Source organism: Suricata suricatta, chromosome 7, assembly GCF_006229205.1.
Source record: "Suricata suricatta isolate VVHF042 chromosome 7, meerkat_22Aug2017_6uvM2_HiC, whole genome shotgun sequence".
NCBI classification, from domain to species: domain Eukaryota; kingdom Metazoa; phylum Chordata; class Mammalia; order Carnivora; family Herpestidae; genus Suricata; species Suricata suricatta.
In genome coordinates, this window is record NC_043706.1 from 27,699,788 (window position 1) to 27,726,551 (window position 26,764).

Consider the following 26,764-nt stretch of genomic DNA (forward strand, 5'->3'; position numbering starts at 1 on the left):
GGAGAGAGCCAGAGAGCCCCAAACAAAGGTGGGGTAGGACTTTTATGAGTTTGGGAAGGGGGAGTTACAGGAAATTGGGACATAGGTACAGTGATCCAATTATTATTATACAATATTATTGACAGCAGGTTTATCCAATTACGACGTTTAGAGTGTTAACCAATCACAGAGTAGGCCCAGGACCCAGGACCCTCACGTAGGGTGTAACTAGCCTTAGGCAATAACTGATCTAGGCCTGCCCTTAGGGATGTTAAGGGGATTACAAGGGTGGTCCCTCTTGCCTTGGGCAATGTGTAACCACCTAATAGTTCTGGAGAGACTGACCTTTAGGCCTAGTTTAGAGGGGAACCTTAAAGCCTGTCATGGCGTCTACCAGGTTCAGACTCGTGTTCTTACAAAACTTCATAGCTGTATAATCTTAAACAAGTTACTTTATTGTTCTGAGACTTAGTATTCTCAAATGTAAAAAGAGGGTCAAGGTATCTGTCTCCAAAGGTAGTCATGAGGATTAAAAGAGTCAGTTAAAGAAAAAAAAGAAAATGTGAAATAGCTTCAAAGATTTGGAATTGAGTAGATTGCCAGTCAGGGAGAATTAGAGATGAAATTATTGTACAGTTGATTATGAACAAATGGTAAAACAAAGATAAAAGGAGCTTGCACACGGGTATGAAATACTCCATGTAAATTACGGAGTTTTCTCGCTGGAAAGAATTCAGTGATCTTGTTTTCTAGCCCACTGTGATCAGTCCATAGGAGCTATTATAAGCATTTATGTTTTCACAAGTCACACATTCACTTAGTGTCTTAATCATAATATAATTGGTAGTACTGAAATTATGAACGGGAAATAGTTGAAGTTTTGGGAGGGGGGTAGTCTGTATCCAATGACCAAGAAGGAAGATGTCTTTGGTGCAAAATGGTGACTTTATTAAAGCATGGGGACAGGACCTGTGGGCTGGAAAAGCTGCACTGGAGTCATGAGAGGTAACTCATTATATACCCTCAGGTTGGGAGGGGGTCTGGGATAGAGTAAGTCTTTAAGGAATTTTAGAAACAAGGTTTCCAGGACCTTGAAGGGCTGGCTGTTGCTGGGGAAACACCATTCATCACCTTTCAGTAAAACCTGTCTTAAGGCTGTTTAGATGCATATCAGGGACCATAAGCTTGGAGCCTGATTGCCAGTATATATCCTGGGGCAGTTGAGATAAAGAAAGTATATTTACAGGATCCTTGTGGAGGTTGGGACAATGTTAAGTCAAGGTTCTCTTTTGCCCCTAGCAAAGTGTCATCAGGGAGGCAGCTGAGCTCCTAAAGGGAGGTCACTCTGCTGGTTGCAAGGACTTGTCAGTGGGCTGCAAGCAGTAAGGGAATTTATTTTTTCATTTGCCTTAGTTTCCCACTTTACCATGGCAAGCACTTAAACCCCTTTCCTTTGTTCTTGGGTAGGTGGGAGTGTCCAGGAATATCACAAAGATCCCTCCTGGGGTAGGAGTGGGAGTGCTCACTTGTGCTTTGCCCCTCAGCGCAGCCTGTGTCATTCTCCCTCAACAGTAATGACTCTGATTTTAGTGTGTAGCACTTGGAACTCAGACTCATCATTCTAGACCCTAACTTCAAGTGCCCTATGAAAAGCCTGCAGGCCCTAGAGTATAGACACTAATGCCCTTTGCCCTGAGCTGCCAAAGAGGCCCCCATCTGTAACAAGGAGAAGACAGCTCTGGTTTTGTGTCTCCACGGAGAACTTGTTTCAGCCCCGGAAGCTGGGACATGTAGGATTTTCTTGAGGGTAAAGGCTATTTCCTGCTCTTTTACACTTGCATAGAAATAGAACATATAAGTTGGATATGGAAAGGGCTACCTGATTTTGGTATTTTGGATATCAGCACACCTTTGTTGTTCAAGACCTCTTCTCCTTCATGGAAAGTGGTTGAGTGTGTTGGTACTCCAGAGGTCCATCCTGTCTCTCTTCACCCATGGACATTTATTCATGCTACTTCTAAAATAGAATTGTTCTCTGGAACAATTTATTTTCCTTTGTATATTTAATTCTTATTGGCCCACTGACTCTTTTAAACCAGGTAGATCTTTGTTTGTATGAATGTTAGTTATCTAAACCATAAAATTTCCTTTGTGTATGAAAAATGGCAATTTTGCATGGCAAAACTCCTTGCTACATAAAAACTAATGAGTTATCTTTGTATTTTTTCTTCCTTTTCAGCAGTATATCAGTTACTATACTTTATAACATTAAAATATTATAGCAATAAATAATGTATGTCATGTCTTTTTGTATCAGTTACACAAAAACTCTATTGAAAGTTAACTATACAGAGGAAGTCAGTCTTCATAAAATAAATGTAGAGTTTGCCTGCCCTTGATAAATGCAGAGTTGAAGAAGAGAATGCTTTATTTTTTTTTCTTCAAATTTTTATTTAAATTCTTGTTAGTTAACATGCAGTGTAATACTGGTTTCTGGTGTAGAATTTAGTGATTCATCACTTACATACAACACCGGGTGCTCATTACAATTGCCCTCCTTAATACTCCTCGTCTATTTAACCCATTCCGCTGCCCAACCATCAATTTGTTTTCTGTAGTTAAGAGTAAGTTTCTAGGTTTGCCTCTCTTTTCAACCTCCATGTTCATTTGTTTCATAATTTCCACATATGAGTGAAATCATATATTTGTTTTTCTCTGACTGACCTATTTCACTTAGCATAATATTGTCTACCTCCATCCATATCCTTGCAAATGGCAAGATTTCATTCTTCTTTATGGCTGAATAATATTCCATTGTATTTATGTGTGTGTGTATACCAAGTCTTCTCTATTTTTTATCTTTCCAAATTTTTATTTAAATTCTAGTTAGTTCACATATAGTATAATATTGGTTTCAGGAGTAGAATTCAGTGATTCATCACTTACATATAATACCCAGTGCTCCTCACAATAGATGTCCTCTTTAATACCCATCTAACCCATCTGCCACCCATCTCTGATCAACCCTCAGTTTGTTCTCTGTCATTAAAAGTCTCTTGTGGTTTGTTTCCCTCTTTTCTCTCCACTCCCTTTCCCATATGTTCCTCTGTTTTGTTTCTTAAATTCCACTTATGAGTGAAATCATATAATATTTGTCTTTCTCTGACTTACTTCGCTTAGCATAATACTCTTTGGCTCCGTCCACATCATTGCAAATGGCAAGATTCCATTCTTTTTGATGGCTTGATATCTGTATGTGTTCTTTGGAAAAATATTTATTCATGTCTTCTGCCCATTTTTTAACTTGATTATTTGTTTTTTTGGGTGTTGCATTTTATAAGGGCTTTATAGATCTTAGATACTAATCCTTTATCCGATATGTCATGTGCAAATATCTTCTCCTGTTCTGAAGGTTGCCTTTTAGTTTTGTTGATTGCTTACTGATTGTGCAGAAGCTTTTTATTTTGATGAAATCTCAATAGTTTATTTTGTTTTTGTTTTCCTTGCCTCAGGAGATGTAGTAAGAATTTGTTACAGCCAATGTCAGAGAGTTTCTCCTCTAGAATTTTGATGATTTCCTGACTCACATTTAGGTCGATCATCTCCTTTGAGTTTATTTTTGTGTATGGTGTAAGAGAGTGGTCCAGTTTCTTTCTTTTGGATGTTGCTGTCCAGTTCTCCCAATACCATTTGATGAAGACACTGTCTTTTTTTCCCCATTGGATACTCTTGCTTGCTTTGTTGAAGACTGATTGTATAGTTGTAGGTTCATTTATGGATTTTCTATTCTGTTCCCTTGATCTAAATGTCTGTTTTTGTGCCATTACCATACTGTCTTGATGATTAATAGCTTTGTAGTATAACTTGAAGTCTGGAATTGTGATACCTCAAGCTTTGCTCTTCTTTTTCAAGATTGCTTTGGCTATTTCAGTTCTTTTGTCCTTCTGTACAGATTTTAGGTTGTTTGTTGTAGCTCTATGAAAGTGCTGGTGGTATTTTGATAAGGAGTCCATTAAATGTGTAGATTTCTTTGGGTAGTATAGACATTTTAACAGTGTTCTTCCAATCCATGAGCATGGAATGATTTTCCATTTCTTTGTATTATCTTTCTTTTCTTTCATCATTTTTTTTATAGATCTTTTACCTCTTTGGTTAAATTTTTTCCTGGGTATCTTATGATTTTTGGTGCAATTGTAAATCAGATCAGTTCCATAATTTCTCTTTCTGCTGTTTCATTATTGGTGTATAGAAATGCAACAGATTTTTGTACATTGATTTTGAATCCTGGGATTTTACTGAGTTTGTGTATCAGTTCTGGCAATTTTTTTGTGGAGTCTTTTGAATTTTCTGTATATGTCATCTGCAGTGAAAGTTTGACTTCTTCCTTACCTATTGGGGTGCCTTTTTTTTTCCTTTTTGTTGCTTGATTGCTAAGACTAGGACTATGTTAAATAACTGTGGTGAAAGTCTACATCCCTATTTCATTCTTGACTATTGAGGAAAAGCTCTCAGTTTTTTCCCATTGAAGATATTAGCTGTGGGTGTTTCATATTGGCCTTTATTAAGTTGAGGTTCCTTCCAAACCAACTTTTTTGAGGGCTTTTATCATGAAAGCAGTGTTGTACTTTGTCAAATGCTTTTCTGCGTCTACTGAAAGGATCTGTTTTTTTATCCTTTCCTTATTAATATCTGTATCATGTTGATTGATTTGCAAATATTGAACTACCATATAGCCCAGGAATAAATCTCACTTGATCATTCTGAATGATTTTAAATGACTGTTGGATTTAATTTGCTAGTATTTTGTTGAGAATTTTTGCATCCATGTTCATCAAGGATACCAGCCTGTAATTCTCTTTTTTAGTGGAATCTGTCTGTTTTTGGAATCAGAGTAATGCCAGTCTCCTGGAATGAATTTGGAAATTTTCCTTCCATTTCTATTTTTTGGAATAGTTTGAGAAGAATAGGTATTAACTCTTCTTATTTTATGATTTTTTAAAATGTTATTTATTTTTGAGAGAGAGACAAAGCACAAGCAGGGGAGGGGCAAAGAGAAAGGAGAAACTGAAGCAGTTTCCAGGCTCTGATCTATCAGCACAGAGCCTGATGCAGGGCGTGAACTCACAAATTGTGGGATCATGACTTGAGGTGAAGTCAGATGCTTAACCGACTGAGTCACTCAGGAACCCCTCAACTCTTCTTTAAATGATTAGAAGAATTCCCGTGTGAAGCCATCTGGTCCTGGAATTCTGTTTGTTGGGAAATTTTGATTATTGATTCAGTTTCTTTCAGGTTATCAGTCTGTTCAAATTTTCTGTTTCTTCCAGTTTTAGGTTTGTAGTTATATATTTCTAGAAATTTAATCCCTTTCTTCTAATTTGTTGTCATATAATTTTTCATAATATCCTCATAGTTGTTTGTATTTCTGTGGTGTTGGTTATTATTTCTCCTCTTTCATTTGCGATTTTAATGATTTGGGTCTTCTTTCTTTTTGATAAGTCTGGTTAGGGGTTTATCAATTCTATTAATTTTTTCAAAGAACCGTCTCCTTTGGTTTCATTGATCTGTTCTATTGTTTTTTAGTTTCTATATCATTTACTTCTGTTCAGATCTTATTATTTCCTTTTGCTGGCTTTAGGCTTTGTTTGTTCTTTCTCTAGCTATTTTAGGTATAAGGTTAGGTTGTTTGAGGCTTTTCTTGCTTCTTGAGGTAGGCCTCAATTGCTATATACTGCCCTCTTAGGATGATATTTGCTGCATCCCAGTAGTTTTAGACAGTCATATTTTCATTTTCATTTGTTTGCGTGCATTATTTTTATTTCTTCCTTGACTTACTCATTGACCCATTCATATTTTAGTAGGGTGTTGTTTAATCTCCATGTATTTGTCATCTTTACAAATTATTTTCTTCTAGATGACTTCAAGCTTTATTTAATTATCATTAGAAAATATGCATGGTATGATCTCACATTTATTTTACTGGTTGAAGCCTGGTTTGACCTAGTAGGTGATCTATTCTGTAGAATGTTCCATATGCACTTGAAAAGAATGGGTTTTTCTGCTGCTTTGGGATGAAATGTTCAGAATGTATCTTTTAAGTCCATCAAGTCCAGTGTGTCATTCAAAGGCATTGTTTTCTTGTTGATTTTTGTGCTTAGATGATCTGTCCATTGATGTAAGTGGGTGAAAGGATGCAGGTCTGAACCAAACTGACTCCACGACAGGCTTCAAGTTTCCCCTCTGACCTTGGAGGCCTAAGTGTTGGTTTCTCAGAATCATTAGACAATAAAAGGGCAAAGATTGCTCAACCAGGGACCACCCTAGTAACACCCAATCAGAAGCGGCCAGCTAAAATGATTAACATTCCTAAGGGCAGGCCTAGAGATAGAAGCTATAGATAATCACTTATTGCTTAAGGCTAGTTACACTCTACATGAGGGTCCTGGGTCCACTCTGTAATTGGTTAATACTCTAAATGTTGTGATTGGGTCCTGCCAAAAGTAACAACACTCTGGACAATGTATATGGTTAAAGTTACTGCCAATGATGTTATGCAATAATGATTGGATCACTGTACCTGTGTCTCAATTTCCTGTAACTCCCCCTTCCCAAAGCCCATAAAAACCCTACTCAGCCCTTGTTCGGGGCTCTCCGCATGGATCCACTGTGTTGGTGAAGTCTGTGAGCCTGAGCTTATAAGCCTGTAATAATAAAGCCCTTTGCTTTTGCATGTGTGACTCGGTCTCCCCGGCGGTCTCTGGTTTTGGGGGACGATATTGAAATCTGGGCATAACATGGGGTGTTAAAATCCCCTACTATTATTGTGTTATAATCAGAGTTCCTTAATGTTTATTACTAATTGTTACATATATTTGGTTGCTTCATACTAGGAGCATAAATATTTGCAATTGCTACATCTTCTTGTTTGATAGTCCCCTTTATTATGATATAGTGCCTTTTTAAAATATCTCTTGTTAATAGTCTTGGTTTAAAATGTAGTTTGTCTGTTATAAGTATTGCTACTCTGGCTTTCTTTTGTAACCATTTGCATGATAAAGGTTTCTCCAGTCCCTCATTTTCAATATGCACATGTCTTTAGGTCTAAAATTAATCTTATGTAGGCAGCATATAGATGGGTTTTGTTGTGGATTTTTTTTTTAATCCATTCTGACACCCTGTGTGTTTTGATTGGAGCATTTAGTCCATTTACATTTAGAGTAATTATTGATATGTATTTAGTGCTATTTTATTACCCATTTTGTCATTGTTTATGGAGATATTCTATGTTCTTTCTAGTCTTTCTTACTTTTGGTCTTTCCTTTCCACTCAAAGAGTCCCCTTTAGTATTTCTTGCAGGGCTGGTTTAGTGTTCACAGATTCCTTTAGTTTTTCTTTGGGAATTTCTTTATCTCTCCTTCTGTTCTAAGCAGTAGCTTTTCTGGGTAAGTGTACTTGGCTGCAAATGTTTCCCATTCAGAGTGTTGAATATATTATGCCACTCCCTTCTGGCTTGCCAAGTTTCTGTGGTGGGATCTGCAGTTAGCCTTATGGGTGTTCCATTATCGTATAGGGACTTCTTTTGTCTTCTTTTAGGATTTTTTCCTCTGTCACTATATTTTGTAAATTTAACCACTTGTTGTTGGCCTACTTTTGTTGATTTTGATGGAGTTCTCTCCTGGATCTGGTTGTCTCTGTCCTTCCACAGATTAGAGAAATTTTCAGCTATTATTTCTTCACATAAACATTCTGTTCCTGCCCTTCCCCCCCTTCTCATTTTCTTCTGGGACTCTTATGATAAAATATTATTACATTTGATTAAGTCCATGAATTCCCTATATCCATGCTTGTGATCCATAATTCTTTATCTCTTTTTTTTTTGGCTTCATTTTCCATCATACTGTTTTCTGTATCACTTATTTATTCCCGTGTTTCTTCCATCTTTGTGGTCATTTTATCCAGTCTGTTTCGAATCTCAGTTGCTGCATTTTTTATTTCTGACTGGTTGGTTTTTTAATCTTTTTTTATCTCTGTGGTAAAAGTCCCCTTGATGTCTTTTGTACTTTTCTCAAGCCCAGTGAGTATCCTTTTCACTGTTGCTTTAAATTTTACATCAGGTTGTGATCTTTTCGTGTTCTCTCTTTTGGGATGAATTCCTCCATCTTTGCACTTTATCTGGGTCTCTGTCTTCTTCTCTTGCTCCTGAGCGTGATGGCTTTATGAGAGGGTAAGTCATGCAATGTCCATGGCCTGGAGCTTTAGGAAGTGTTTCTGGTATATACTGTATGCACTCTGCTGCTATATTTTGGCTCCTTTATCTCTCAGCTCAGTTTTCTACAGTTTCCCCTGCCTGTAGCAAAGAGTGTTTGGACCTTGGCCAAAATGTGGCCAGTTTTAACTAGGTATGCTTGTTAAGGAGATCTGATGCTATTTCTACTACAACTAACATTTTGCAGAACTCTGCTTAGTAGATGTAGTGTGTGTGGTGGTTTGTGCTGGTCTTCTAAAGAAGAAGCCCACTATGCTGGTTCTTAGGTACACTTGCCCAAGAAAAGCAGTGCCAGTAGAGTGCAGGGGGATAGGACTTGGTGTAAGCAGGTAAGGCAGCCAGTTTTGGCACTGTGCTGTTTACTGAAGTTGATTTATGCTGAGGGAGAGGGGAGGGAAATGGTGCTATCCAGCTCCTTTGTCCCAGAGAGGAGTGTCCATGCTTGCTGCTCTCAGAGAAGCACTCCCAGAAGAGTGAATAATTTCTCCTCACGTATCCTAGAAGTTTTTCAGATCGGTGTTTTCATGCTATCTCCAAGTTATTTGCCTGCCTGGAGCAGTGCACTACACTTTGGGTTATATAACATCCAAGCCTGCTAACTTTTAAAACTCCAGACTTTAAGGAAGTGCTACAGTGAGGGCCTAAACTGGTCTTCTGGGGGAGGGTCTCCCGATGGAGGATTGATCCAGAAGGACAGTCACATAAGAGTCCAGGGGTGTGGGATTTGGAGCAAGTAAGCTGTACAACCAGTCCAGGTTTGCCACTCTCAGCAGGTATTTCTGCATCTGTGCAGTCAAGGGAAATGGCTCCCTCTGGCTCTTTTGTCCCCCAAGAGTTGTCTTTGTGAATGCTACCCCTCACAAATACACTCCAAGAAGAGCGAACAGTCTCAGATTTCTGTCTGCCCCCAGGGTTGCTTACCTGTCTTCTCTGCAGTAGTGGGGCAGTGCCCTCAGGTCTCTATCCCAGCCAAACCTGTCAACCTCTACAACTCCAGTCTTTGAGCCCCACTGGTTGCAAAAACTCACAGAAATCAGCTCCTCTCATTTTCCCAGCCACTGGCTTTGGGGAAGTGTTTTCCTTATGGATTTTCTTGTGCACTCCACTGTCTCTCTTGCCCTTATCCAAGACCAGGGCTTCCTCCCCTCTATCTCTGCACTTCCTATCTTCCTTGATGTGTCCTCTTCCCTCCCTTTAATTGTATAGTTTTGTCTCTCAGTCCCCAGGTTGATTTTGCATATTCCGAATGATTTGATAGTTATCTAGTGGTGTTTGAGGGACAAGACAAGCCTACGATAGCTACCAACCTCTATTGTAGCTCCTCCCAAACGGAGGAAGGGAATGTTTTAATTTGACCTTTTCTGGTATCCTGGAAAAAGTTTTCTCAACATTCTGCTTTCAGACATGTCTCCATCAGTTTGCATTTTATTCCTCTCAGCTGCATGAGAATTGTGTGACTGTGTGCTGAGGACAGGTTTGGATTTCTCCAAACCTCTGCTAAAGTGGGGAACAGCTGACCCATATCCTGTCATAACTTCCCCTTCTTATCTGCTCCATCTGTAATCCTAATTGCTCATGACGACTGGAAAGGTAGATGCTTCCATATAAGTGCCTTGGACTGATTGTGTGCACACCTCCTCTTACCGAACATGAAGTTTAGTATTTTAGTAGAAACATATAGTATACATAACTTACTAGCTGTGTCCTTACTTCTTTATGCCTGGTTGCATAGATCTGGTTTGAGAATTTAAACGAGTTAATGTCAGTGAAGTGCTTATAGCAGTGTCTAGCAGATAAATGAAAATTTGCTCTTATTATTTGGAAAAAAATACTTATTCCAGTATTTGAAATCTCATTGGTGTGGCACATAATAGGTATTCAGGGAACAAAGTTTAGGAGCATTAAGAAATAGTGGACTGATCAACTACTAGAGTCATGTTGAATAATGTCAAGATAGATTGACTCATCAAAAGAATTAGTACCTTAGGAAATGGATTTTAAACCTAGTTATTTCTTTCCAGTCAATTTTTTTTTCCTTCCAATTCAGTTGGTTCCCGTAGGTGGCCTACCACACGAGGATTGTAGTTGACTTATTTTGAGTCTTTTTAGAATTTGTAAAATTCCCAAGTTTTTGATCTGGGTTTTTATATTATTTATTTATTTATTTATTCATTTATAAATAAATGAGGGCAGAGAGAGAGGAGGAGAGGGAGGGGGGGATAGAAAACCCCAAGCAGGCTCCATGCTGAAAACTCAGTCTCATGATTGAGTCCACCTGGGACTCAGTCTCATGTGAGAGATCTTGACCTGAGCTGAAATGAAGAATCGGATGCTTAACCGACTGAGTCATTCAGGTGCCCCTTGATCTGGGATACTTTAGTGAAACATTAGTTGTACTGAATTGGATATATCTGTGGTATTTGTAAGCTTTTAAGAATTTATAGTAATAATTACTAGTTGAGTATAAGTCACTATACAGATCTGGGCATATTTTTAAATTATTTACCTTCTACTGAAAGCTAGAAAAACACTGAAGGGTACTAGAAAGGAATGGAAGAGTTAGGAACGTGTGCCTACCATGTCAGTCTATTAGTGAAATCCTGGAACTTAAATTAAAATTGGGAAGAGTTCTGAGGCTTTTGATAGTTGGTATTTAAGTTCATACAAGAAAGTTCTGTAATATTTAAACAAAATTAACCTGATAAAAAATTTCTAGTTATAGAACTATTTTGCTTTATTAAGAGTCCATCTGTTAAAGATTTTGATGGAGTTTCCAACAGTTTAAAAAATAATTCTTCAAACCAGTCATGCCCACGTGAAGTAACATGTGAATCAAAACAGTGAATTCTAACCGTTAGTCTTACCACAAAGTAGTTTTGGTCTGTGTGTGCAGGAAAGAGTTAAGGTTTTTAGTTAACAAAATGGTTAATAGTCGCTTGAGATCTCACCTTTAGATATATTTTACATATAGTATAACTTGGAATGAAAAATCTTAAAGCATCCAAAGAATCTGAAACATTAGTTAATTGACATCTTTTAAGTTGCATAACTCATAAAATGTAGATTAAAATGTGCTTTATGTTCCCAAATTAGATTTTCTTTTAAAAATAGGGCAAATATTATATAGTTCAATATGTTAAAGATGTTTGACTCTTCATCAAATTAAAATAATAAGTAACCCATGTTTTAATTAACAATTTTAAGAGGTATGCCCTATAATTAATTCCTCTCCCCCTTGACTTTCTATATATTTGGAGAACAGTCCTTGAAGTTTACAAATTATTTTGTCTAGTAGATGCCATCATGCACTCATTAACACCTGTTTGGCAAAATTTAGTTTTAATTTTGATAAATAACCAAATTTTAAAAATTGATTTTCACTCTTTTCTTTGATTTAAAAATATTTCACAGAAGAACTTAATATCCCATTAAGCAAAAAGTTCAGTATTAAGTACTGTGAAAGATATAATTAGAAAGGCACCAACTGATCAGTATACTTAGAATTTTGTACTGGCTTCACTCACTATTGAGACAAATTACACCTTTATTTCAGAGCTCCATCCCTTTGTCCTCAGCTGTGTGTTAGGGTTCAGGGAAACAGAACCAACAGGATATTGATTCTGTTTCCAACTGTGTATATAAAGAGAAAGACTTACCATAAGGAATTGGCTCACGTGATTATAGAGGTTAACAAGTCCCCAAATCTCCAGTCATCAAGCTAGAGACCCAGGAATGCCCATAGTGTAGTTCCAGTCTGACAGCCAAGAGGCTTAAGGCCTACGAAGTACCAGTGTTTTAGTTCAGTGTCCTCATTCAAAGCAGTCAAGCTAGAGGAGTTCCCCCTTACTAGAAGGAAGGTCAGCCTTTTTGTTCTATTTGGGCCTTCCATTGATCTGGTGGGTTCTATCATCATTAAGGAGGGCAATCTGCTTTCCTTAGCCTACCAATTCAAATGTTAATCTCATACAAAAACACCTTCAGACTTACCCAGAATAATGTTAAAGGAATATGGGATCACCCTACAGCCCAGTCAGATTAAAATGTAGAATTAATCATCACAAGATCCTTAACGTAGATTTTGCAGTATAGAATTCCAGTGTATTTTTGTGCCTCCAGATATCACAGTAGGTGCAATGCTCCTCAGCAACATTTGCATTCCACACCTACAGTAGTCCTCCTAACCCCTAATATTCATCGGAAATTCTTAAATCTCTGCCTGTTCCTTGTGTTGATAATCTGGTATTTCCAGGAGAACAGTGAGTCTTTTGGACTTTTCAGGAGTATATCATAGGGTTATGCCTGGCATATCCCCTTCAAAGGGCCAGTCTTAGAGACCCAGGACTTTGAGTTTTTTAAAGAAAACCTTCAGATTATTATAGTACTGTTCAGGGCCATCAGGCTTTCTGAAATATATCCAAGGAGGTCCTGAAGAACGCTAACCTTAACCGTAAGTGATCCTTCATTCACCAAATATCTAATGAATATGCTGAATATTCTATGTGCTAGACACTGATACATTTATATACACACACATATACATGTATGTACACATAACCCTCATATATATAAATTAAAATACATATATATATCATATATATATATATGTAGCTTATATATTTATAAAAGTGACTTCTCCCCTCCTGGAGAGACAAAACCAAAATAAATTCTTTTAAATATTTATTATTTTGAGAGAGAGAGTGAGTGAGATGAATGGGGTAGGCACAGAGAGAGAGGGAGACAGAGGATCTGGAGCAGGCTCTGTGCACAGTGTGCAGCCTGATGCAGGGCTCAAACTCATGAACCATGAGATTATGACCTGAGCTGAAGTTAGATACTTTACCAAATGAGTCATGCAGGTGTTCTCCAAAATAAATTTCTAAAAAATTATCCTAAATTTTGCTAACATCTATAAGAGAAACAAATAGGGTTCTAAGATAAAGAATATCAGTAGTGGGATGGAGGTCCAGGAAGATCTCTCTGTGGAGATGATATTGAAACCAAAACTTGAAGCGTGAGAACAACCACATAAAGAATCAGGGAAAAGAAATGTATTAGGCAGAGACAAAGGCATATGCAAAGCCAAGGAAAAGAGTTTGGCATATTTGAAAACCAGAAGGTCATAACATCCCTATTATAGTGATCAGGGGCCAACTGACAGGTTTCATTGTACAAATGTGGTAAGGAATTTGTATTCCAAGTGTGGTGGGAAGCCGTGGATAGACTCTTAAGTGGTGGAGTGACCTGATCAGAGTTTTGGTTTTAAAAAACCCACTCTGTTTACCTCTTCAAGAATGAATTGTCAGGGAATGAAAATCAAAGTGGGTAAGCTTTGAAGCTGCCTGGACAGGAAATGATGATGGTTAGATTAAGGTTTGTTAGTGGGGTTGGAAAGAAAATGATAGATTTCATTTGTATTTTGGAAGTACTGTTGACCAAACTTACTGATGAATCAGGTGAATAAGATAAGGACAGGAATTAACATAGAGCTACCAAATGGACCCCTGAGTGAGTAGGCCATTTACAAAGTCAGAAATGATGATGCTTTGGAGTGACGATAGGGTTTGTGGGGTCCTAGTAGTTCATTTTTGCTTTTGTTTCCCTTGCCTCTGGAGACATGTTGAGTAAGAAGTTACTGCAGCCAAGGTCAAAGGGTTTTTGCTGGCTTTCTCCTCTAGGATTTTGATGGTTTCCTGCTTTATGTTTAGGCCTTTTATCCATTTTGAGTTTATTTTTGTCTATAGTGTAAGAAAGTGGTCCAGGTTCAGTTTTCTGCATGTTGCTGTCCAGTTTTCCTAGCACCATTTGCTGAAGAGACTGTCTTTATTCCATTAGATATTCTTTCCTGCTTTGTCAGAGATTAGTTGGCTATATGTTTGTGGGTCCGTTTCTGGGTTCTCTATTCTGTTTCATCGATCTGAGTATCTGTTTTTGTGCCAGTACCATATACTGTTTTGATGGTTACACTTTGTAATACATCTTGAAGTCTGGAATTGTGATGCCTCCAGTTTTAGTTTTCTTTTTTGGTGCAAAAAGGTGATTTTTATTAAAGTACCACTAGGAAAGGACCTGTGGGAAGAAAGAGCTGCACTGGGGTTGTTGTACTATGGATGGTTATATAACATGGGCTTGGGAGAGGTAAAGTCAAAAGGGACATTACTGGAGGCCTAGCTATTGTCAAGCTAAGGTTGTTTTTCCCTCTAGCAAAACATTAACATTCAGATAAATAGTAGGAAGTTCCTGGAGAAATGTTATACTCTGTGTTTGCCTCAAGTATTTGCCAATGGGCTGCAGGTTATAAAGAAATTTTAATTTTACCTCACATTTTCTTCTTACCTTTGTTCCCCACATCACAATGGAGGGGGTAGTGATACTAAGGACTCCAGGAAACTTGAGTCTATGGGTTTCTGGAGATTAGGCTATTTATAAGACCTGACAAATTGTTATATTTGGAGAATAGCTAATTCCTCACCTCAGTAAGCCTGTGGCCATTCGTTTGTTTTTCTATACCTAGGCCACTATACTGCCCAAAGTGTTACTTTGAATCAGAGCATCACACTTAACAGAAACAGAAAGTAGGCTAACAGACATTCGGGACCAGTTGGACTTACCTGAGTGATCATGACTCAGATGGCAGTCACTCTTAACATCTTTCTCACTGCAACACCCAGTAGAATTGCCATGATCAGTTAATTCTACCTTGGAAGCCTATGTCTAAGCCATCAACAGGAGTTCATACTCCACCTCCTTTTGTCTAAGATGCTGTAATTGCTCACCTAGGTTAGTGTAGCATCCTCCTAGTTAGCTGTGCTCCTCATGTTAGCCCCTCTAAGTCACTTCTCACTGTTGCTTTAAAACACTTTAATTACTTCTCATTTGTCTTAAAAATAAAGGGACAAAAACATCAGCTTCTGAGTTAAATCCTGGTGTTCAATGAATTTTGTGTTGTCATCTAATTAATTTTAGGAATTGGTTTATTGACATTACTGACGTGAATTTTAGGTTTAGTTTTTTCAAAAGTTAAACTTTGATCTTTTAAAGCAAAAGGGCATTTCTACAAAGACAAAAGATAGGGGCATCTGGGTGGCTCACTTGGTTGAGCATCAGACTTTGGCTCAGGTCAGTTTTTGGGTTGGAGTTCTGCATCAGGCTCTGTGCTGACAGCTTGCTCAGGGCCTGGAGCCTGCTTCAGATTCTGTGTCTTCTTCTATCTCTGCCCCTCCCCTGCTCACGCTCTGTCTCTCTTGGTCTCTCAAAAATAAATAGATGTTAGAAATTTTTTAAACTTTTTAAAAAATGTTTATTTTTGAGAGAGACAGGGTGTGAGCAGGGGAGGGGCAGAGAGAGAGGGAGACACAGAATCTGAAGCAGACTCCAAGCTCTGGGCTGTCAATACAGAGCCCTATACAGGGCTCGAGCTCAGGAACTGTGAGATCATGACCTGAGCCAAAGTCAGATGCTCAACTGACTGAGCCACCCAGGTGCCCTCCCCCTTTTTTTAAATGATAAAAAGCTACTATTTAATATAAGATTCTAAAGTATATGTAAATCAGAGCCTAAAGAGGTGTGTATAGGTATGTATGTTGACCACTTTTTATCAGGTACGTCTGATGTTTTTTGTAGAAAACATTTAGAAATCCTTACCCTTCTTTTACTCATTCATGTTAGTAATATTCATCATAATAATGAACTCTATAAAGTACTCTCTAGCTTATACAAAAAAATCTAATATTATTTGTATTTTAAAATTAACTTGACATCAATATCATAATCATTTATGATGCAATTGTTCTTTTTCTTTTTTTAAGTTTATTTTGAGAGAAGGGGAGAAGGGCAGAGAGAGAGAACCTCACCCAGGCTCCACAGTCAATGAGGAGCCTGGTGGGGGCTCCAATTCACTGAGATCTTGACCTTGAGCCTAAAGAGTTGGATGCTTAACCAACTGAACCACCCAGGCGACCCTATGATGTAGTTTTTCTTAACTTGAAAAGTTCTTTTGACATGTCTCTAACCAATAATACATAAGCATTTTAACTTTAAAGGATAATTTTGCATTATGTTAATGAATTATAAGAATTTTCTTTTATATCATCTTATTATTGATGTACATCTTTTACATACCATATTATTATTCCTTTCTTGGAAAGTTTTCTAGCCTTGCCCTTCCCAGGCTTGTTATATAGTAATATTTAGTTGTTAGAAAATTTGAGAATAAAAAGTTAACTAAAATCCAGTTGAATAGATTGCTCTTTTAATCAGTGTAATTTTCCACATATTACTTTAAGGAGAAAAAAATATCTAAGGAAAAAATAGTAGTAAACAGATAAAAATTTAGTTTTAGCATTCCAGAATACATTCTTTCCTAAATTAGTAAAATCCATGATAGAAGAATAATGACTTTCAGTTTTGTAAAAATAAAATGCCAAATATAGTGCTTATTTATAAATGTTTAGGGGAAGGGAATGGATAGCCTAAGATGCTTACACATAAATCCAGAATTTACTACTTCTTTTATTTCTTTACTAGCTAATGGGAAATAGTGTTGAAAATGTTGTCATGGTTATGATTTAGATTTAACCATATATAATTGTTGATGAACATGGCACATGAAATTCACTAACAGAAAAGGTAATTGCAGCTTAATGCTTAGGTTTTGTAAGATTTAATAGATGGAGGCAGAGATGGGAGGAAAGAAAGAGACCATGTTATGGAGCCAAGAAAGCCTTTATTGGGATCTGCGATTCCCGGGCGACGTCCCATGACCCCGGGAGTGGGGAGTCAGGGAAGTCCGCAGGCGGGGGGGTGGGGGGGGTGGTTTATGGGTGAGGTGGTTTCAGGTTTGGTCTTAGGGGGCTGATTACCAAGTAAGGGAATTTTAGGGTCATGGCGGTGGGACAGGATAGGTTGCCTGTCTCGTGGGGGTGGGGGTGGAGCTTCATGATTGGCTGTTTCCAAATGGGGCAGGACATCCCAGGTCTGCAGGTGAGGGGCGGGGGTTGTCTGTGCATGTGTTCTCCTCCAGACCCCAGAGAAATGGCCACTTGGTCGCCACCCTAAGGTGACTCTTACAGGTTTATTTATTAGAATTGTACTTAAAGGTTTTAGGAAGATAAGTAACTTCTTGTAATAAGAAAGGTTTTCTAATTAAATCTGTTTTTAAATCAAAATCTTAGATTATGTCTTATACATTTTCTTTCAATCAAGTTACAACTATATCTAATGCTTTCTTTATACATAGCTGCTAAAGTATTTATTTTTATACATTATTTCTAGAGACACTAATATATTTTATTTTGCTGTTTTGATTTTTAAGACTGCAGAGAAATCAGGCCACATTGAAAGATCAAAGAATGTAAGGCAAAGACAAAATGATTTTAAGGTAAGTTAAGGATAAGTTTGTAGACTTTATCACAAGGTAGGATTTTCTCAACCAAAAGTTGCTATAAAATGTTATCTGTATTTAAACTATTCATCGTTAGGCAGATTCCTTTAGTTTATTGAATCTGATCAAATGAATGACTTTTAATGCAGTTTTACTCTCATCATTGTCTAGAAAATGATTCAAGAAGTAATGCACTGTCTTGTGAAGCTGATCCGTGGAGCACTGCTCCCACTTAGCATCCCAGAGTGTGGAATGAGGCAGTATGGAGGCTGGGAGGTGAAGTCTGAGCTCTCAGGACAGTGGCTTGCTCATGTCATCCAGACCATAAGGTAAATATGGAATATTTTTTTAAAGAAGAGCATCTTTTAAAAAGGGGTAATTTTTTTGTGTGTTTTTGGAAAAAAAACAAAAATATGTTCAATAAACAGTTTTACTCTGTCCTTTTGCCTCTAGTGTTTCTTCAGTATTCTCTAGTACTTGAGCTCTGAAACCTTCCTGTTGCTTATGTTTGATGAGAATATCATACTGAATGTGTATCTTTTTAGTATTTAATTCAGTGTTACTGTTATATTAAAATTCCTGTTATGATCTTACTTCCCCTTGCTTTCAATATAGTATTGTAGCTTATAACCTCCAGAATGCATCATTATAGAATGGCCAAACTGATGACAGGAATTACTTCAAGATCTAACTCTGCTCACTTTTGTGTTGTTATGTCTCTTTTACAGGCTTACTTATGAATCGTTGACTGCCCTTGAAATTCCTAATGACATTTTGCAGACTATCCAGGATCTCATTTTGGATCTCAGAGTACGCTGTGTGATGATCACATTGCAACATACAGCAGAAGGTATGTTAAGAGAAATTGATATTTGCTAGACAATGATTATCTGAATATCTCAACTCTTTCTCACTCCTAATCCTTGAAAATGAGAAAATTACTTTTATGGAAACTTGAATATTTTAAACTGATAAGATACAGATACTACACTTGATCTTAACCAAAAGACTGAGAAGCAATGAAAACTTGAACCAGTAGCTGTTCAATAGAAATTTTTACTTCTTCGTTTTTCTTCTAATGTTTGTTTATTTTTAAGAGAGCAAGAGCAGAGCGTGAGACGGGGAGGGGCAGAGAGAGAGAGTGGGAGACACAGAATCCGAAGCAGGCTCTCCAGGCTTTGAGCTGTCAGCACAGAACCTGAAGCAGGGCTCAAACCCATAAACCATGAGATCATAACCTGAGCCAAAGTCGGATGCTTAATCAACTAAGCCATCCTGGCACACCTAGAATTTTTTTCCTTTTTTTAATATCTTTTCAAATCTATTTACTTGAGATGCCAGACCATGCAGAAATTAAGATGGATATATTTGAAAATATTTAAGGATATAACATCCTTATGGCAAATGTTAAGTAGAAAAAAGAGTAGTATAAAATGAATATATGATCCCAATTTTGAAAATGTGTGTACATTTTAAATATTTAGAAATATCAATGTAAACAGAAGAAAACTAACAACAGTTTTTGTATAGTAGAAATTATAATTGACGCTCATTTTATCTGTACCTTTTAGAATTTTCAGGAAAAGTTTTGTACACACAATCCTAAAACAAGGTTGTCTTTACAAAGCTACCTTCTAGATATTAAATATTGTCAAAAACAATCAAGAACATCATTATAAATGACATAAGCCATAACTGTCACCAAGACTTTTAAGTAAGAAGGTCACATCTCTAACAATTGTTGACTAAATACACTGTGTCAACAGAAAAGGAGTAGAATCCAGGTGAGAAACAGCAGTGTCCTCTGAATTCATTACCTCCTCCCCTCAAGGACCTGAGATAGCCTGGAATGCTAAAGGTTTGGACAGGTAGCATTCCTTTAATTAAGTGAGAGTCATACTGCCAATCATCAGAAATATATAGGATTAAACCAAAATATAAATTTGTCAGATAATTTGGGGAAAATATTTTGTAGCTTATTTTGTACATATTGAATATTATCAAGAGTGCTCTCTGAATAAGTAATAAACAGTTGTCAAAAGTTGTCATTAAGCCTAGCCTAACAGTCTCCAAGTTGGGCTAAATTTATTTATATTAATGTTGTATTAAAAAAATCCAGAAAAACAACACACATTTATAAACTTGAGTCTACCACAAATATGTCTTATACCTATTACCTACTTCCATTTTTTCACAACCTATATAAAATAATGAAAAACCATGACCTTTATAGATTTTTATTTCTATAAAATTTAATGAGAAATCATAATAAAAGGTACTTGTGTGCTTATTTTCCTCATAGAAATAAAGAGATTAGCTGAAAAGGAAGACTGGATTGTTGATAATGAAGGACTGACTTCTCTTGTAAGTTTAAGTACTTTTCAATGATTAATCATTAGTGTTTATCATATTCAAAATAAATTATTTATTTTATTAATAGGGAGTATATATTCTTTGCATTATAATTCTAAGTCATTTCTGGAAACGTTTTTCTGGATTGATTTCAAGTTTCATAGCATTATGATCTGTAAGTATGCATGGTATGATATCAGTTCTTTTATATTTATGGAGAGCTGCTTTATGACCCAGTACGTGGTCTATCTTGGAGACTATAGTATGTACACTCGAGAAGAAAGTGAATTCCATAGCCTCAAGATGTTGAGTTTTAAATATATCTATCAAATCCATCTCTTCCAGTGTCATTCAGATCCACTGTTTCTTAGTGATTTTCTGTCTAGTTGATATATCCCTTGCTGTAAGTGGAGAATTAAAATCCCCTGCAATTAGTACATTCTTATCAATAAGTTCGTTTCTGTTTGTGATGAACTGTTTCATGGATTTGGGTACCGCCAAATTCGGTGCATAGATGTTTATAATTCTTAGCTCTTCCTGATGGATAGGCCCTGTAATTATTATATAATGCCCTTTTCCATCTCTTGTTATTGCCTTCACTTTAAAGTCCATTTTGTCTGACATAAGTATGGGTACTCCAGCTTTCTTTTGACTTCCAGTTGCATGATAGATATTTCTCCATCTCCTTTCTTTCAATCTGAACATGTCTTTAGGTCTAAAATGAGTCTCTTGTAGACAACAAAAAGAGGGATTCTGGTTTGTTTTTCATTCATTCTGCTACCCTATGTGTCTTTTTATTGGAGCACTTAGTCCATTTACATTGTGTTATTATTGAGAAATATGGGTTTAGAGTCATTGAGTCTCTGTAGGGTTCATGCTTGTAGTGGTGTCTCTGGTACCTTGTATTCCTTGCAACATTTCCCTCATAGATACCCTCTTAGGATTTCTTGTAGGGCTGGATTAGTGGTGATGAATTCTTTCAAATTTTGTTTGTTTGGGAAAAACCTTTATCTCTCCTTCTATTCTGAATGACAGGCTTGCTGGATAAAAGATTCTTGGCTGCATATTTTTTCTGTTCATCACATTGAACATTTCCTGCCATTCCTTTCTGGCCTGCCAAGTTTCAGTACAAAGGCTCATAACTACTCTGATAGGTTTCCCTTTGTATGTTAGGGCCCTTTTATCCCTAGCTGCTTTCAGAATTCTCTCTTTATCCTTATATTTTGCCAGTTTCACTATGATGTGTTTTTTAGAAGATCGATTCAAGTTATGTCTGAAGGAGTTCTCTGTGCCTCTTGGATTTCAAGGTCTATGTCCTTCCCCAGATCGGGGAAGTTCTCAGCTATAATTTGTTCAAGTACCCTTCAGCATTTTCTCTCCTTCTTCTTCTACAGGAATTCCTGTGATATGGATATTGTTCCATTTGATTGTATCACTCATTTCTCAAAATCTCATTTTGTGCTCCTGGATCAATTTGCATCTCTTTTTCTTGGCTTTCTCTTTTTCTATAATTGTGCCTTCCAATTCACCTATTCTCCAATTCACCTATTCTCCTCTCTGTCTCTTCAATTCATGCAGTGGCCGCCTCCATTTTATTATGCACCTCATTTATCGCATTTTTTAATTAGTCACAACTATTTTTAAAGTCCATAGTCTTTGTAACAATATTTTCTCTGATGTCTTCCATGCCTTTTTCAAGCCCAGTGATTAATTTTATGACAATTCTTCTAAATTCTTGGTCAGTTATGTTCCTTTTATCTGTTTTGATCAATTCTGTAGCTTGACTTTTTTTTTTTTTTTTCTTTAAAGGAGAGCTTTTCTGTTTCATCACATTGCCTAGCTTTCTATCTCTTGTCAGTTTCAAAAGCTCATTATGCGCTCTTCACCCATGAGCATTTCTATATTAAAGGAGGCTCATTGACTGTCCAGGGCCTGTCTGTTCTGGAGGTGTTCACTTAATGGTGTCCCTTGGTGTCTCTTGTTGTGCTTTTGGTTATCTTATTTCCCTGCTCATATTGAATTTTGAGACTCTCCATCATGTGTACTTTTGCTTGTTTTTTGAAGTAGCCCTGAAAAGGACAACAGACAGAGAAACACACAGGGAAGAAAAGTACATAAACACACAGACAAGTCAAACAAGCAAACTAGAAGGGAAAAAGTTGGGGGAGAGAGGGCTGGTGGAAACAAAAACAATAAAAGACAAAGGACAGTCTAAAAATATAAAACCATAAATTCCAGCTACAAATAAAGAGCAGGGTATATGAAGTGCTGATGTAAGAGCATAATCAAAGAGAGAAGTGACGGGGTGGGGAGGAAGCAAATTTGAACACTGACCAGGCAGAGAGACTAAAAGGCTTAATTCAGGGAGAGAAAGAGGAGAATATGGTAGGAGGCAAGGAGAAAAAAAATGAAGACAATGATACCCAACAAAACTATATAGTCCGATTATTCCAGAAAGAGAAAGGAAGGTAGCCACAGCCATGGAAGTGTAGAATATGCAACAAGAGAATGGATCAAATGTGACCGTTTATGCAAACCAATGACCAGAGTGCCCAGTCCAGGGGAGAGGAGAGATAAGAATGAGATAAGGGAAACTATATCTAAATAGCAAGAATTGATCTAGAGTTAATTACCACAATGCATCAATGTTGGTCTTGCCTGGGCTTTGGGAGAAAAAAAGGCAGCTTGTCAGAGCAGATGGATGTGGTTTGGTGTAGGCAAGTATTGCCTCCACTGCTGGTCCTGTGGGCCGCTCCCTGAGGCCCTGCCTTGGTCATTGTGGGGAGAACCATGGCAGCGCCCCAGGCTCTTCTCTATCCAAGCATTGCAACTCACTCTTTTGGGTCCAATCTCCCTGTGCGAGGACATAGCCAAGGTGGGTGGAGTTGTATTTCCCAAGCCCCACCTCATTTTTAGGTCTTAATCCCTGCACTTTAATGATACCACCCAAAATGTACGTAAGCAGGCAGGGTGGCTTCCTAGCCTCCTAGCTGGGAATCAAGTAGGGGGGTGTAAGGGAGTAGTTTCTCCTGGTGATGCCTGCGATCAGGGCGCCTAGCCCAAGGACAGTGCCACAGCTAGAGAAAGGATCTCTCTGGAACACCCTGTGGTTACAGATGGGATGATAGGATCCGGAGGTTTTTCTCTTCTCCAAAGACAGTGTATAGCAGTTTCAGCTGCTCTTTCTCTTCCCCTTGTCTCTCCGTGGCACTCCGAGGAGGGGGTCCTGGCCTATTTTTATCTTCCCCAGTTTGCAATCATGCATCTATGAGGCTGTCTTCTTAGTGGACTCTGTCTCTTTTCCTCCCTGACTCTTGTGGTTCAAGGTCTTATGGCTTCAGTCCTTCCTGGTTTGAGAGATGTGGTCAGGTGAAAAAGTACAGAGCTCCCTACTTCTCCACCATCTTGCTGTGATTATAATGACTTTTGAATTGAACATCCTGTACCTTTCACAAATCATTATTAGTACCATTAAATTTTGTTGAACAGTGCCAGAGATGTGAAAGATCTGGGATATTGAGCTCAGAATATATACTTAGCAAAGTGGATGGACCTGGAGGGTGTCCTGCTAAGCGAAATAAGTCAGGCAGAGAAGGACAGATACCATATGTTTGCATTCATAGGTCTAACAGGAGAGACCTGGCAGGGGACCATGGGGAGAGGAAGGGGGAAAGAGAGTGGGGGAGAGTGAGGGACACAGATCAAGGGAGACTACTGAATACTGAAAACGAAGGGGGAGGGGGAGGGAGGGAGGGGGCTGATGGTCATGGAGGGGGGCATTTGTGGGGGGAGAAGCACAGGGTGTTATATGAAAACCAATTTGACAATAAACCATCAAAAATATATAAACTTGTTATATATGCTGTTCATCAAGTCATTTTTCTCTTAGAAGAGTAGGGGTTTTTAAGAAAAATTTGTTATACTTCTGTTCTCTGTGAATTAGACGTACTTTAGAGTCTAAGATTAACCCATTTTTAAAAATCAAGTGCAAACATGCAAATCTAAATCTTGGTAGCTAGGAGATTATTTGTCAAGTTGTTCGCATCTGTTTTCCTTTCAGTAAATCTGTAAAATTGAGAGTTTCAGGCCATAATTTGCTTCTGTTAAATGTCTTAGTAACCAGTGCTTGTTTTTTAATTTTAAGTAATGTCTTTTTTTTCCCCCCTTCAGCCATGTCAGTTTGAACAGTGCATTGTACATTCCTTGCAGTCACTTAAAGGAGTTCTAGAGTGTAAGCCTGGAGAAGCTAGTGTAAGTTTTCTATTAAATTCAACTACTATTTCAGACTTTCCCCAGAGCCTTGGGAATCACAGTTGTAAGTGAGTCATTTCTGCACAAGTGAGCTTTTCTCTCAGCTACTTATTTGTTCTATTTGATTTTGTTGATTTCTTGGTTCCCAAATAGGCTGATGGAGGTTAAAACGTGAATGTTAGTAGGTTGTACTTGTTGTAGTTGTAGGTAGAGTACATGGAAATGTTGACACTTTGTATACAGAGAGAATGACTGACCCAGATGTTGTCAACCAGCTCCATGCCAGTATCTTACACAGGCCTCAAAACACTGCCTGTAAGGCAGCTCTTCATTTCTGTCCCTTTTGATGGGACAAACTGCCTATAGGGCAGCTCTTCGTACCTTTCCCTTTTAAAGGGACAAACTGGAAGCAGTTTTCCCATGAGTGAATTTTTTTATATGGAACTTCACAAACAAAATGTTTTCTTAGCTAAATCCAAAAACTTTCATCAAAATTCTTCTTTGTAGGTCTTTCAACAACCTAAAACACAGGAGGAGGTTTGTCAACTAAGCATCAATATCATGCAGGTAATACGTAAAAGTACTGATGCACTGAAGCCTGAAATAATGCAAATTATAGTAAACTTCCTCCTATTAGTAATACATATGTAACATATATTAAATGTGCATTCTTTTTTTCATCTTATCTGTGTCCATAATAGTTTATAGGAAGTAAGGTAACAAAATAAAGTTCAAGGTGAGATTAATTCCAACTTGTTCTAGCAATACCCCTTTATATTATACTTGCCTTTTTTTGTGTTCTTGTTCTGCTTTACATTTCCTTCTCTTAGAGCACAGATTCAATGACGTGATAGTTGTTTATACTGTATGTAGTGCGTGAAGTTCTTTGATCGGAACCAGTACATTTTCAGGACATAAATAAAGTTGAGCATGTGATTGAATGGTTGAGATGAAGGAAAAGGTCTTTTCCTAAAATATGTTCAAGATTTTATAGTCACAGGAAAACATAGGTACTTTTAATTGACCATCATTTATATTATATATATATTGACATATATATTCCCAGTCATACCTATGGAATATGTATAGGGGATATATATATTCTGTCACTTCTGGGAGATATACATATGTACATACATACATAACAGTATATATATTTGTTATTTTATTTACATAAAATTAGTTTTAATGTCCAAATAGAATTGTATCTAAGCGTTCATGCCACTGAAACTTCTTATTTTTGACTTAGAATTTTATATACTGTCTGGAACAGTTGAGCACTAAGCCTGATGCAGATGTAGATACTACACAGTAAGTAAACTAAAGCTAACCTCATTGATATATTTAGGAAGATTAAAAATTCAGAATAATGTTTTATATGTGATCTTATATCCTAAGGCAATAAAAGAGATAGATTGTATATATTAAAATTATATTTTTATATATTTGACCTATATTTTTAAATGATTTATCTTCTGAACTCATCTTAATTAGTATTACTAGAGACATGTTGAGCAAATTGAACACCTTATTAGATTACTAATTATTAAAAGGAACAAGTTTTATAAAAAGAATAAAAATTAAAATATATGATCCTAGTTGATAACCTTTAGAATTCTGGTATTAGAGATTTAGCAATGATTTTGCTAATAGAATTAAGTCTGGGTCAGGCTTAGCTATTTGCACTCCAGAGAACACATTTTGATTCTTAATCTTTATGAATTTTGGTAATAAGATTTTTATAATGTTGTTCTATGTGCTCTTTTAGAAATCTGTTTTATCTAAATGATATCTGAATGTATTTGGCACGTGTAACTTTTCTGCACCTAAGGTTAATGCTCTGATACCTAAAATACTGAAATAAATGCCTCTTATGTCTGTAATTGATAATTTCAGAAGTTTTCCATTTTTGTGATTTTTCTTGGTATTGATTTTTACCAGTTTCTGACATATTTTGCTTAGTGTAATACTGTCTAACTTCATCCACATTGCTGCAAATAGCAAGATTTCATTCCCCCTTTTTTTTTTAATGATTGAGGAATAATCCACTGTATATATACCACATCTTTATCCATTCATGTGTTGATTAGACACTTGGATTGTTTCCATAATTTGGCTATAATTGATCATACTGTTGTAAACATCACAGTACATGTATCCCTTTGAATCAGTACTTTTGTATCCTTTTGGGAAAGACCCAGTAGTGTAATTGCTGGATCATAGGGTATTTCTATTTTTAACTTTTTGAGGAACCTTCATACTGTTTTCCAGAGTGGCTGTACCAGTTTGCATACTCACTAACAGTACATAAGTGTTCCTTTTTCTCCACATCCTCACCAACATCTTTTGTTTCTTGTATTTTAAAATCTTGTTGATTTTAGCCATTCTGACAGGTGTGAGGTGATATCTCATTGTAGTTTTGATTTGCATTTCCCTGATGATTTGTGAAGTACATCTTTTCCTGTGTCTCTTACCATCTGGATGTCTTCTTTGGAGAAACATCTTTCCATGTCTTCTGCCTATTTTTAAAAAATGTC

General features: G+C 37.1%; 1 protein-coding gene across 4 annotated transcripts in view; it reads left to right on the forward strand.

The window, feature by feature from the left end:
- Nucleotides 1-26,764, forward strand: part of EXOC2 (exocyst complex component 2) — a 264,990-nt gene that overhangs the window by 130,503 nt on the left and 107,723 nt on the right. For all 4 annotated transcript variants that reach the window (XM_029944254.1, XM_029944253.1, XM_029944256.1 and 1 more), the window contains 7 exons: nt 17,556-17,621; nt 17,796-17,953; nt 18,353-18,474; nt 19,927-19,988; nt 24,147-24,227; nt 24,735-24,794; nt 25,477-25,538. In XM_029944254.1, coding sequence (XP_029800114.1) covers nt 17,556-17,621; nt 17,796-17,953; nt 18,353-18,474; nt 19,927-19,988; nt 24,147-24,227; nt 24,735-24,794; nt 25,477-25,538 — 611 coding nt within the window. The remainder of the gene's footprint in view (nt 1-17,555; nt 17,622-17,795; nt 17,954-18,352; nt 18,475-19,926; nt 19,989-24,146; nt 24,228-24,734; nt 24,795-25,476; nt 25,539-26,764) is intronic.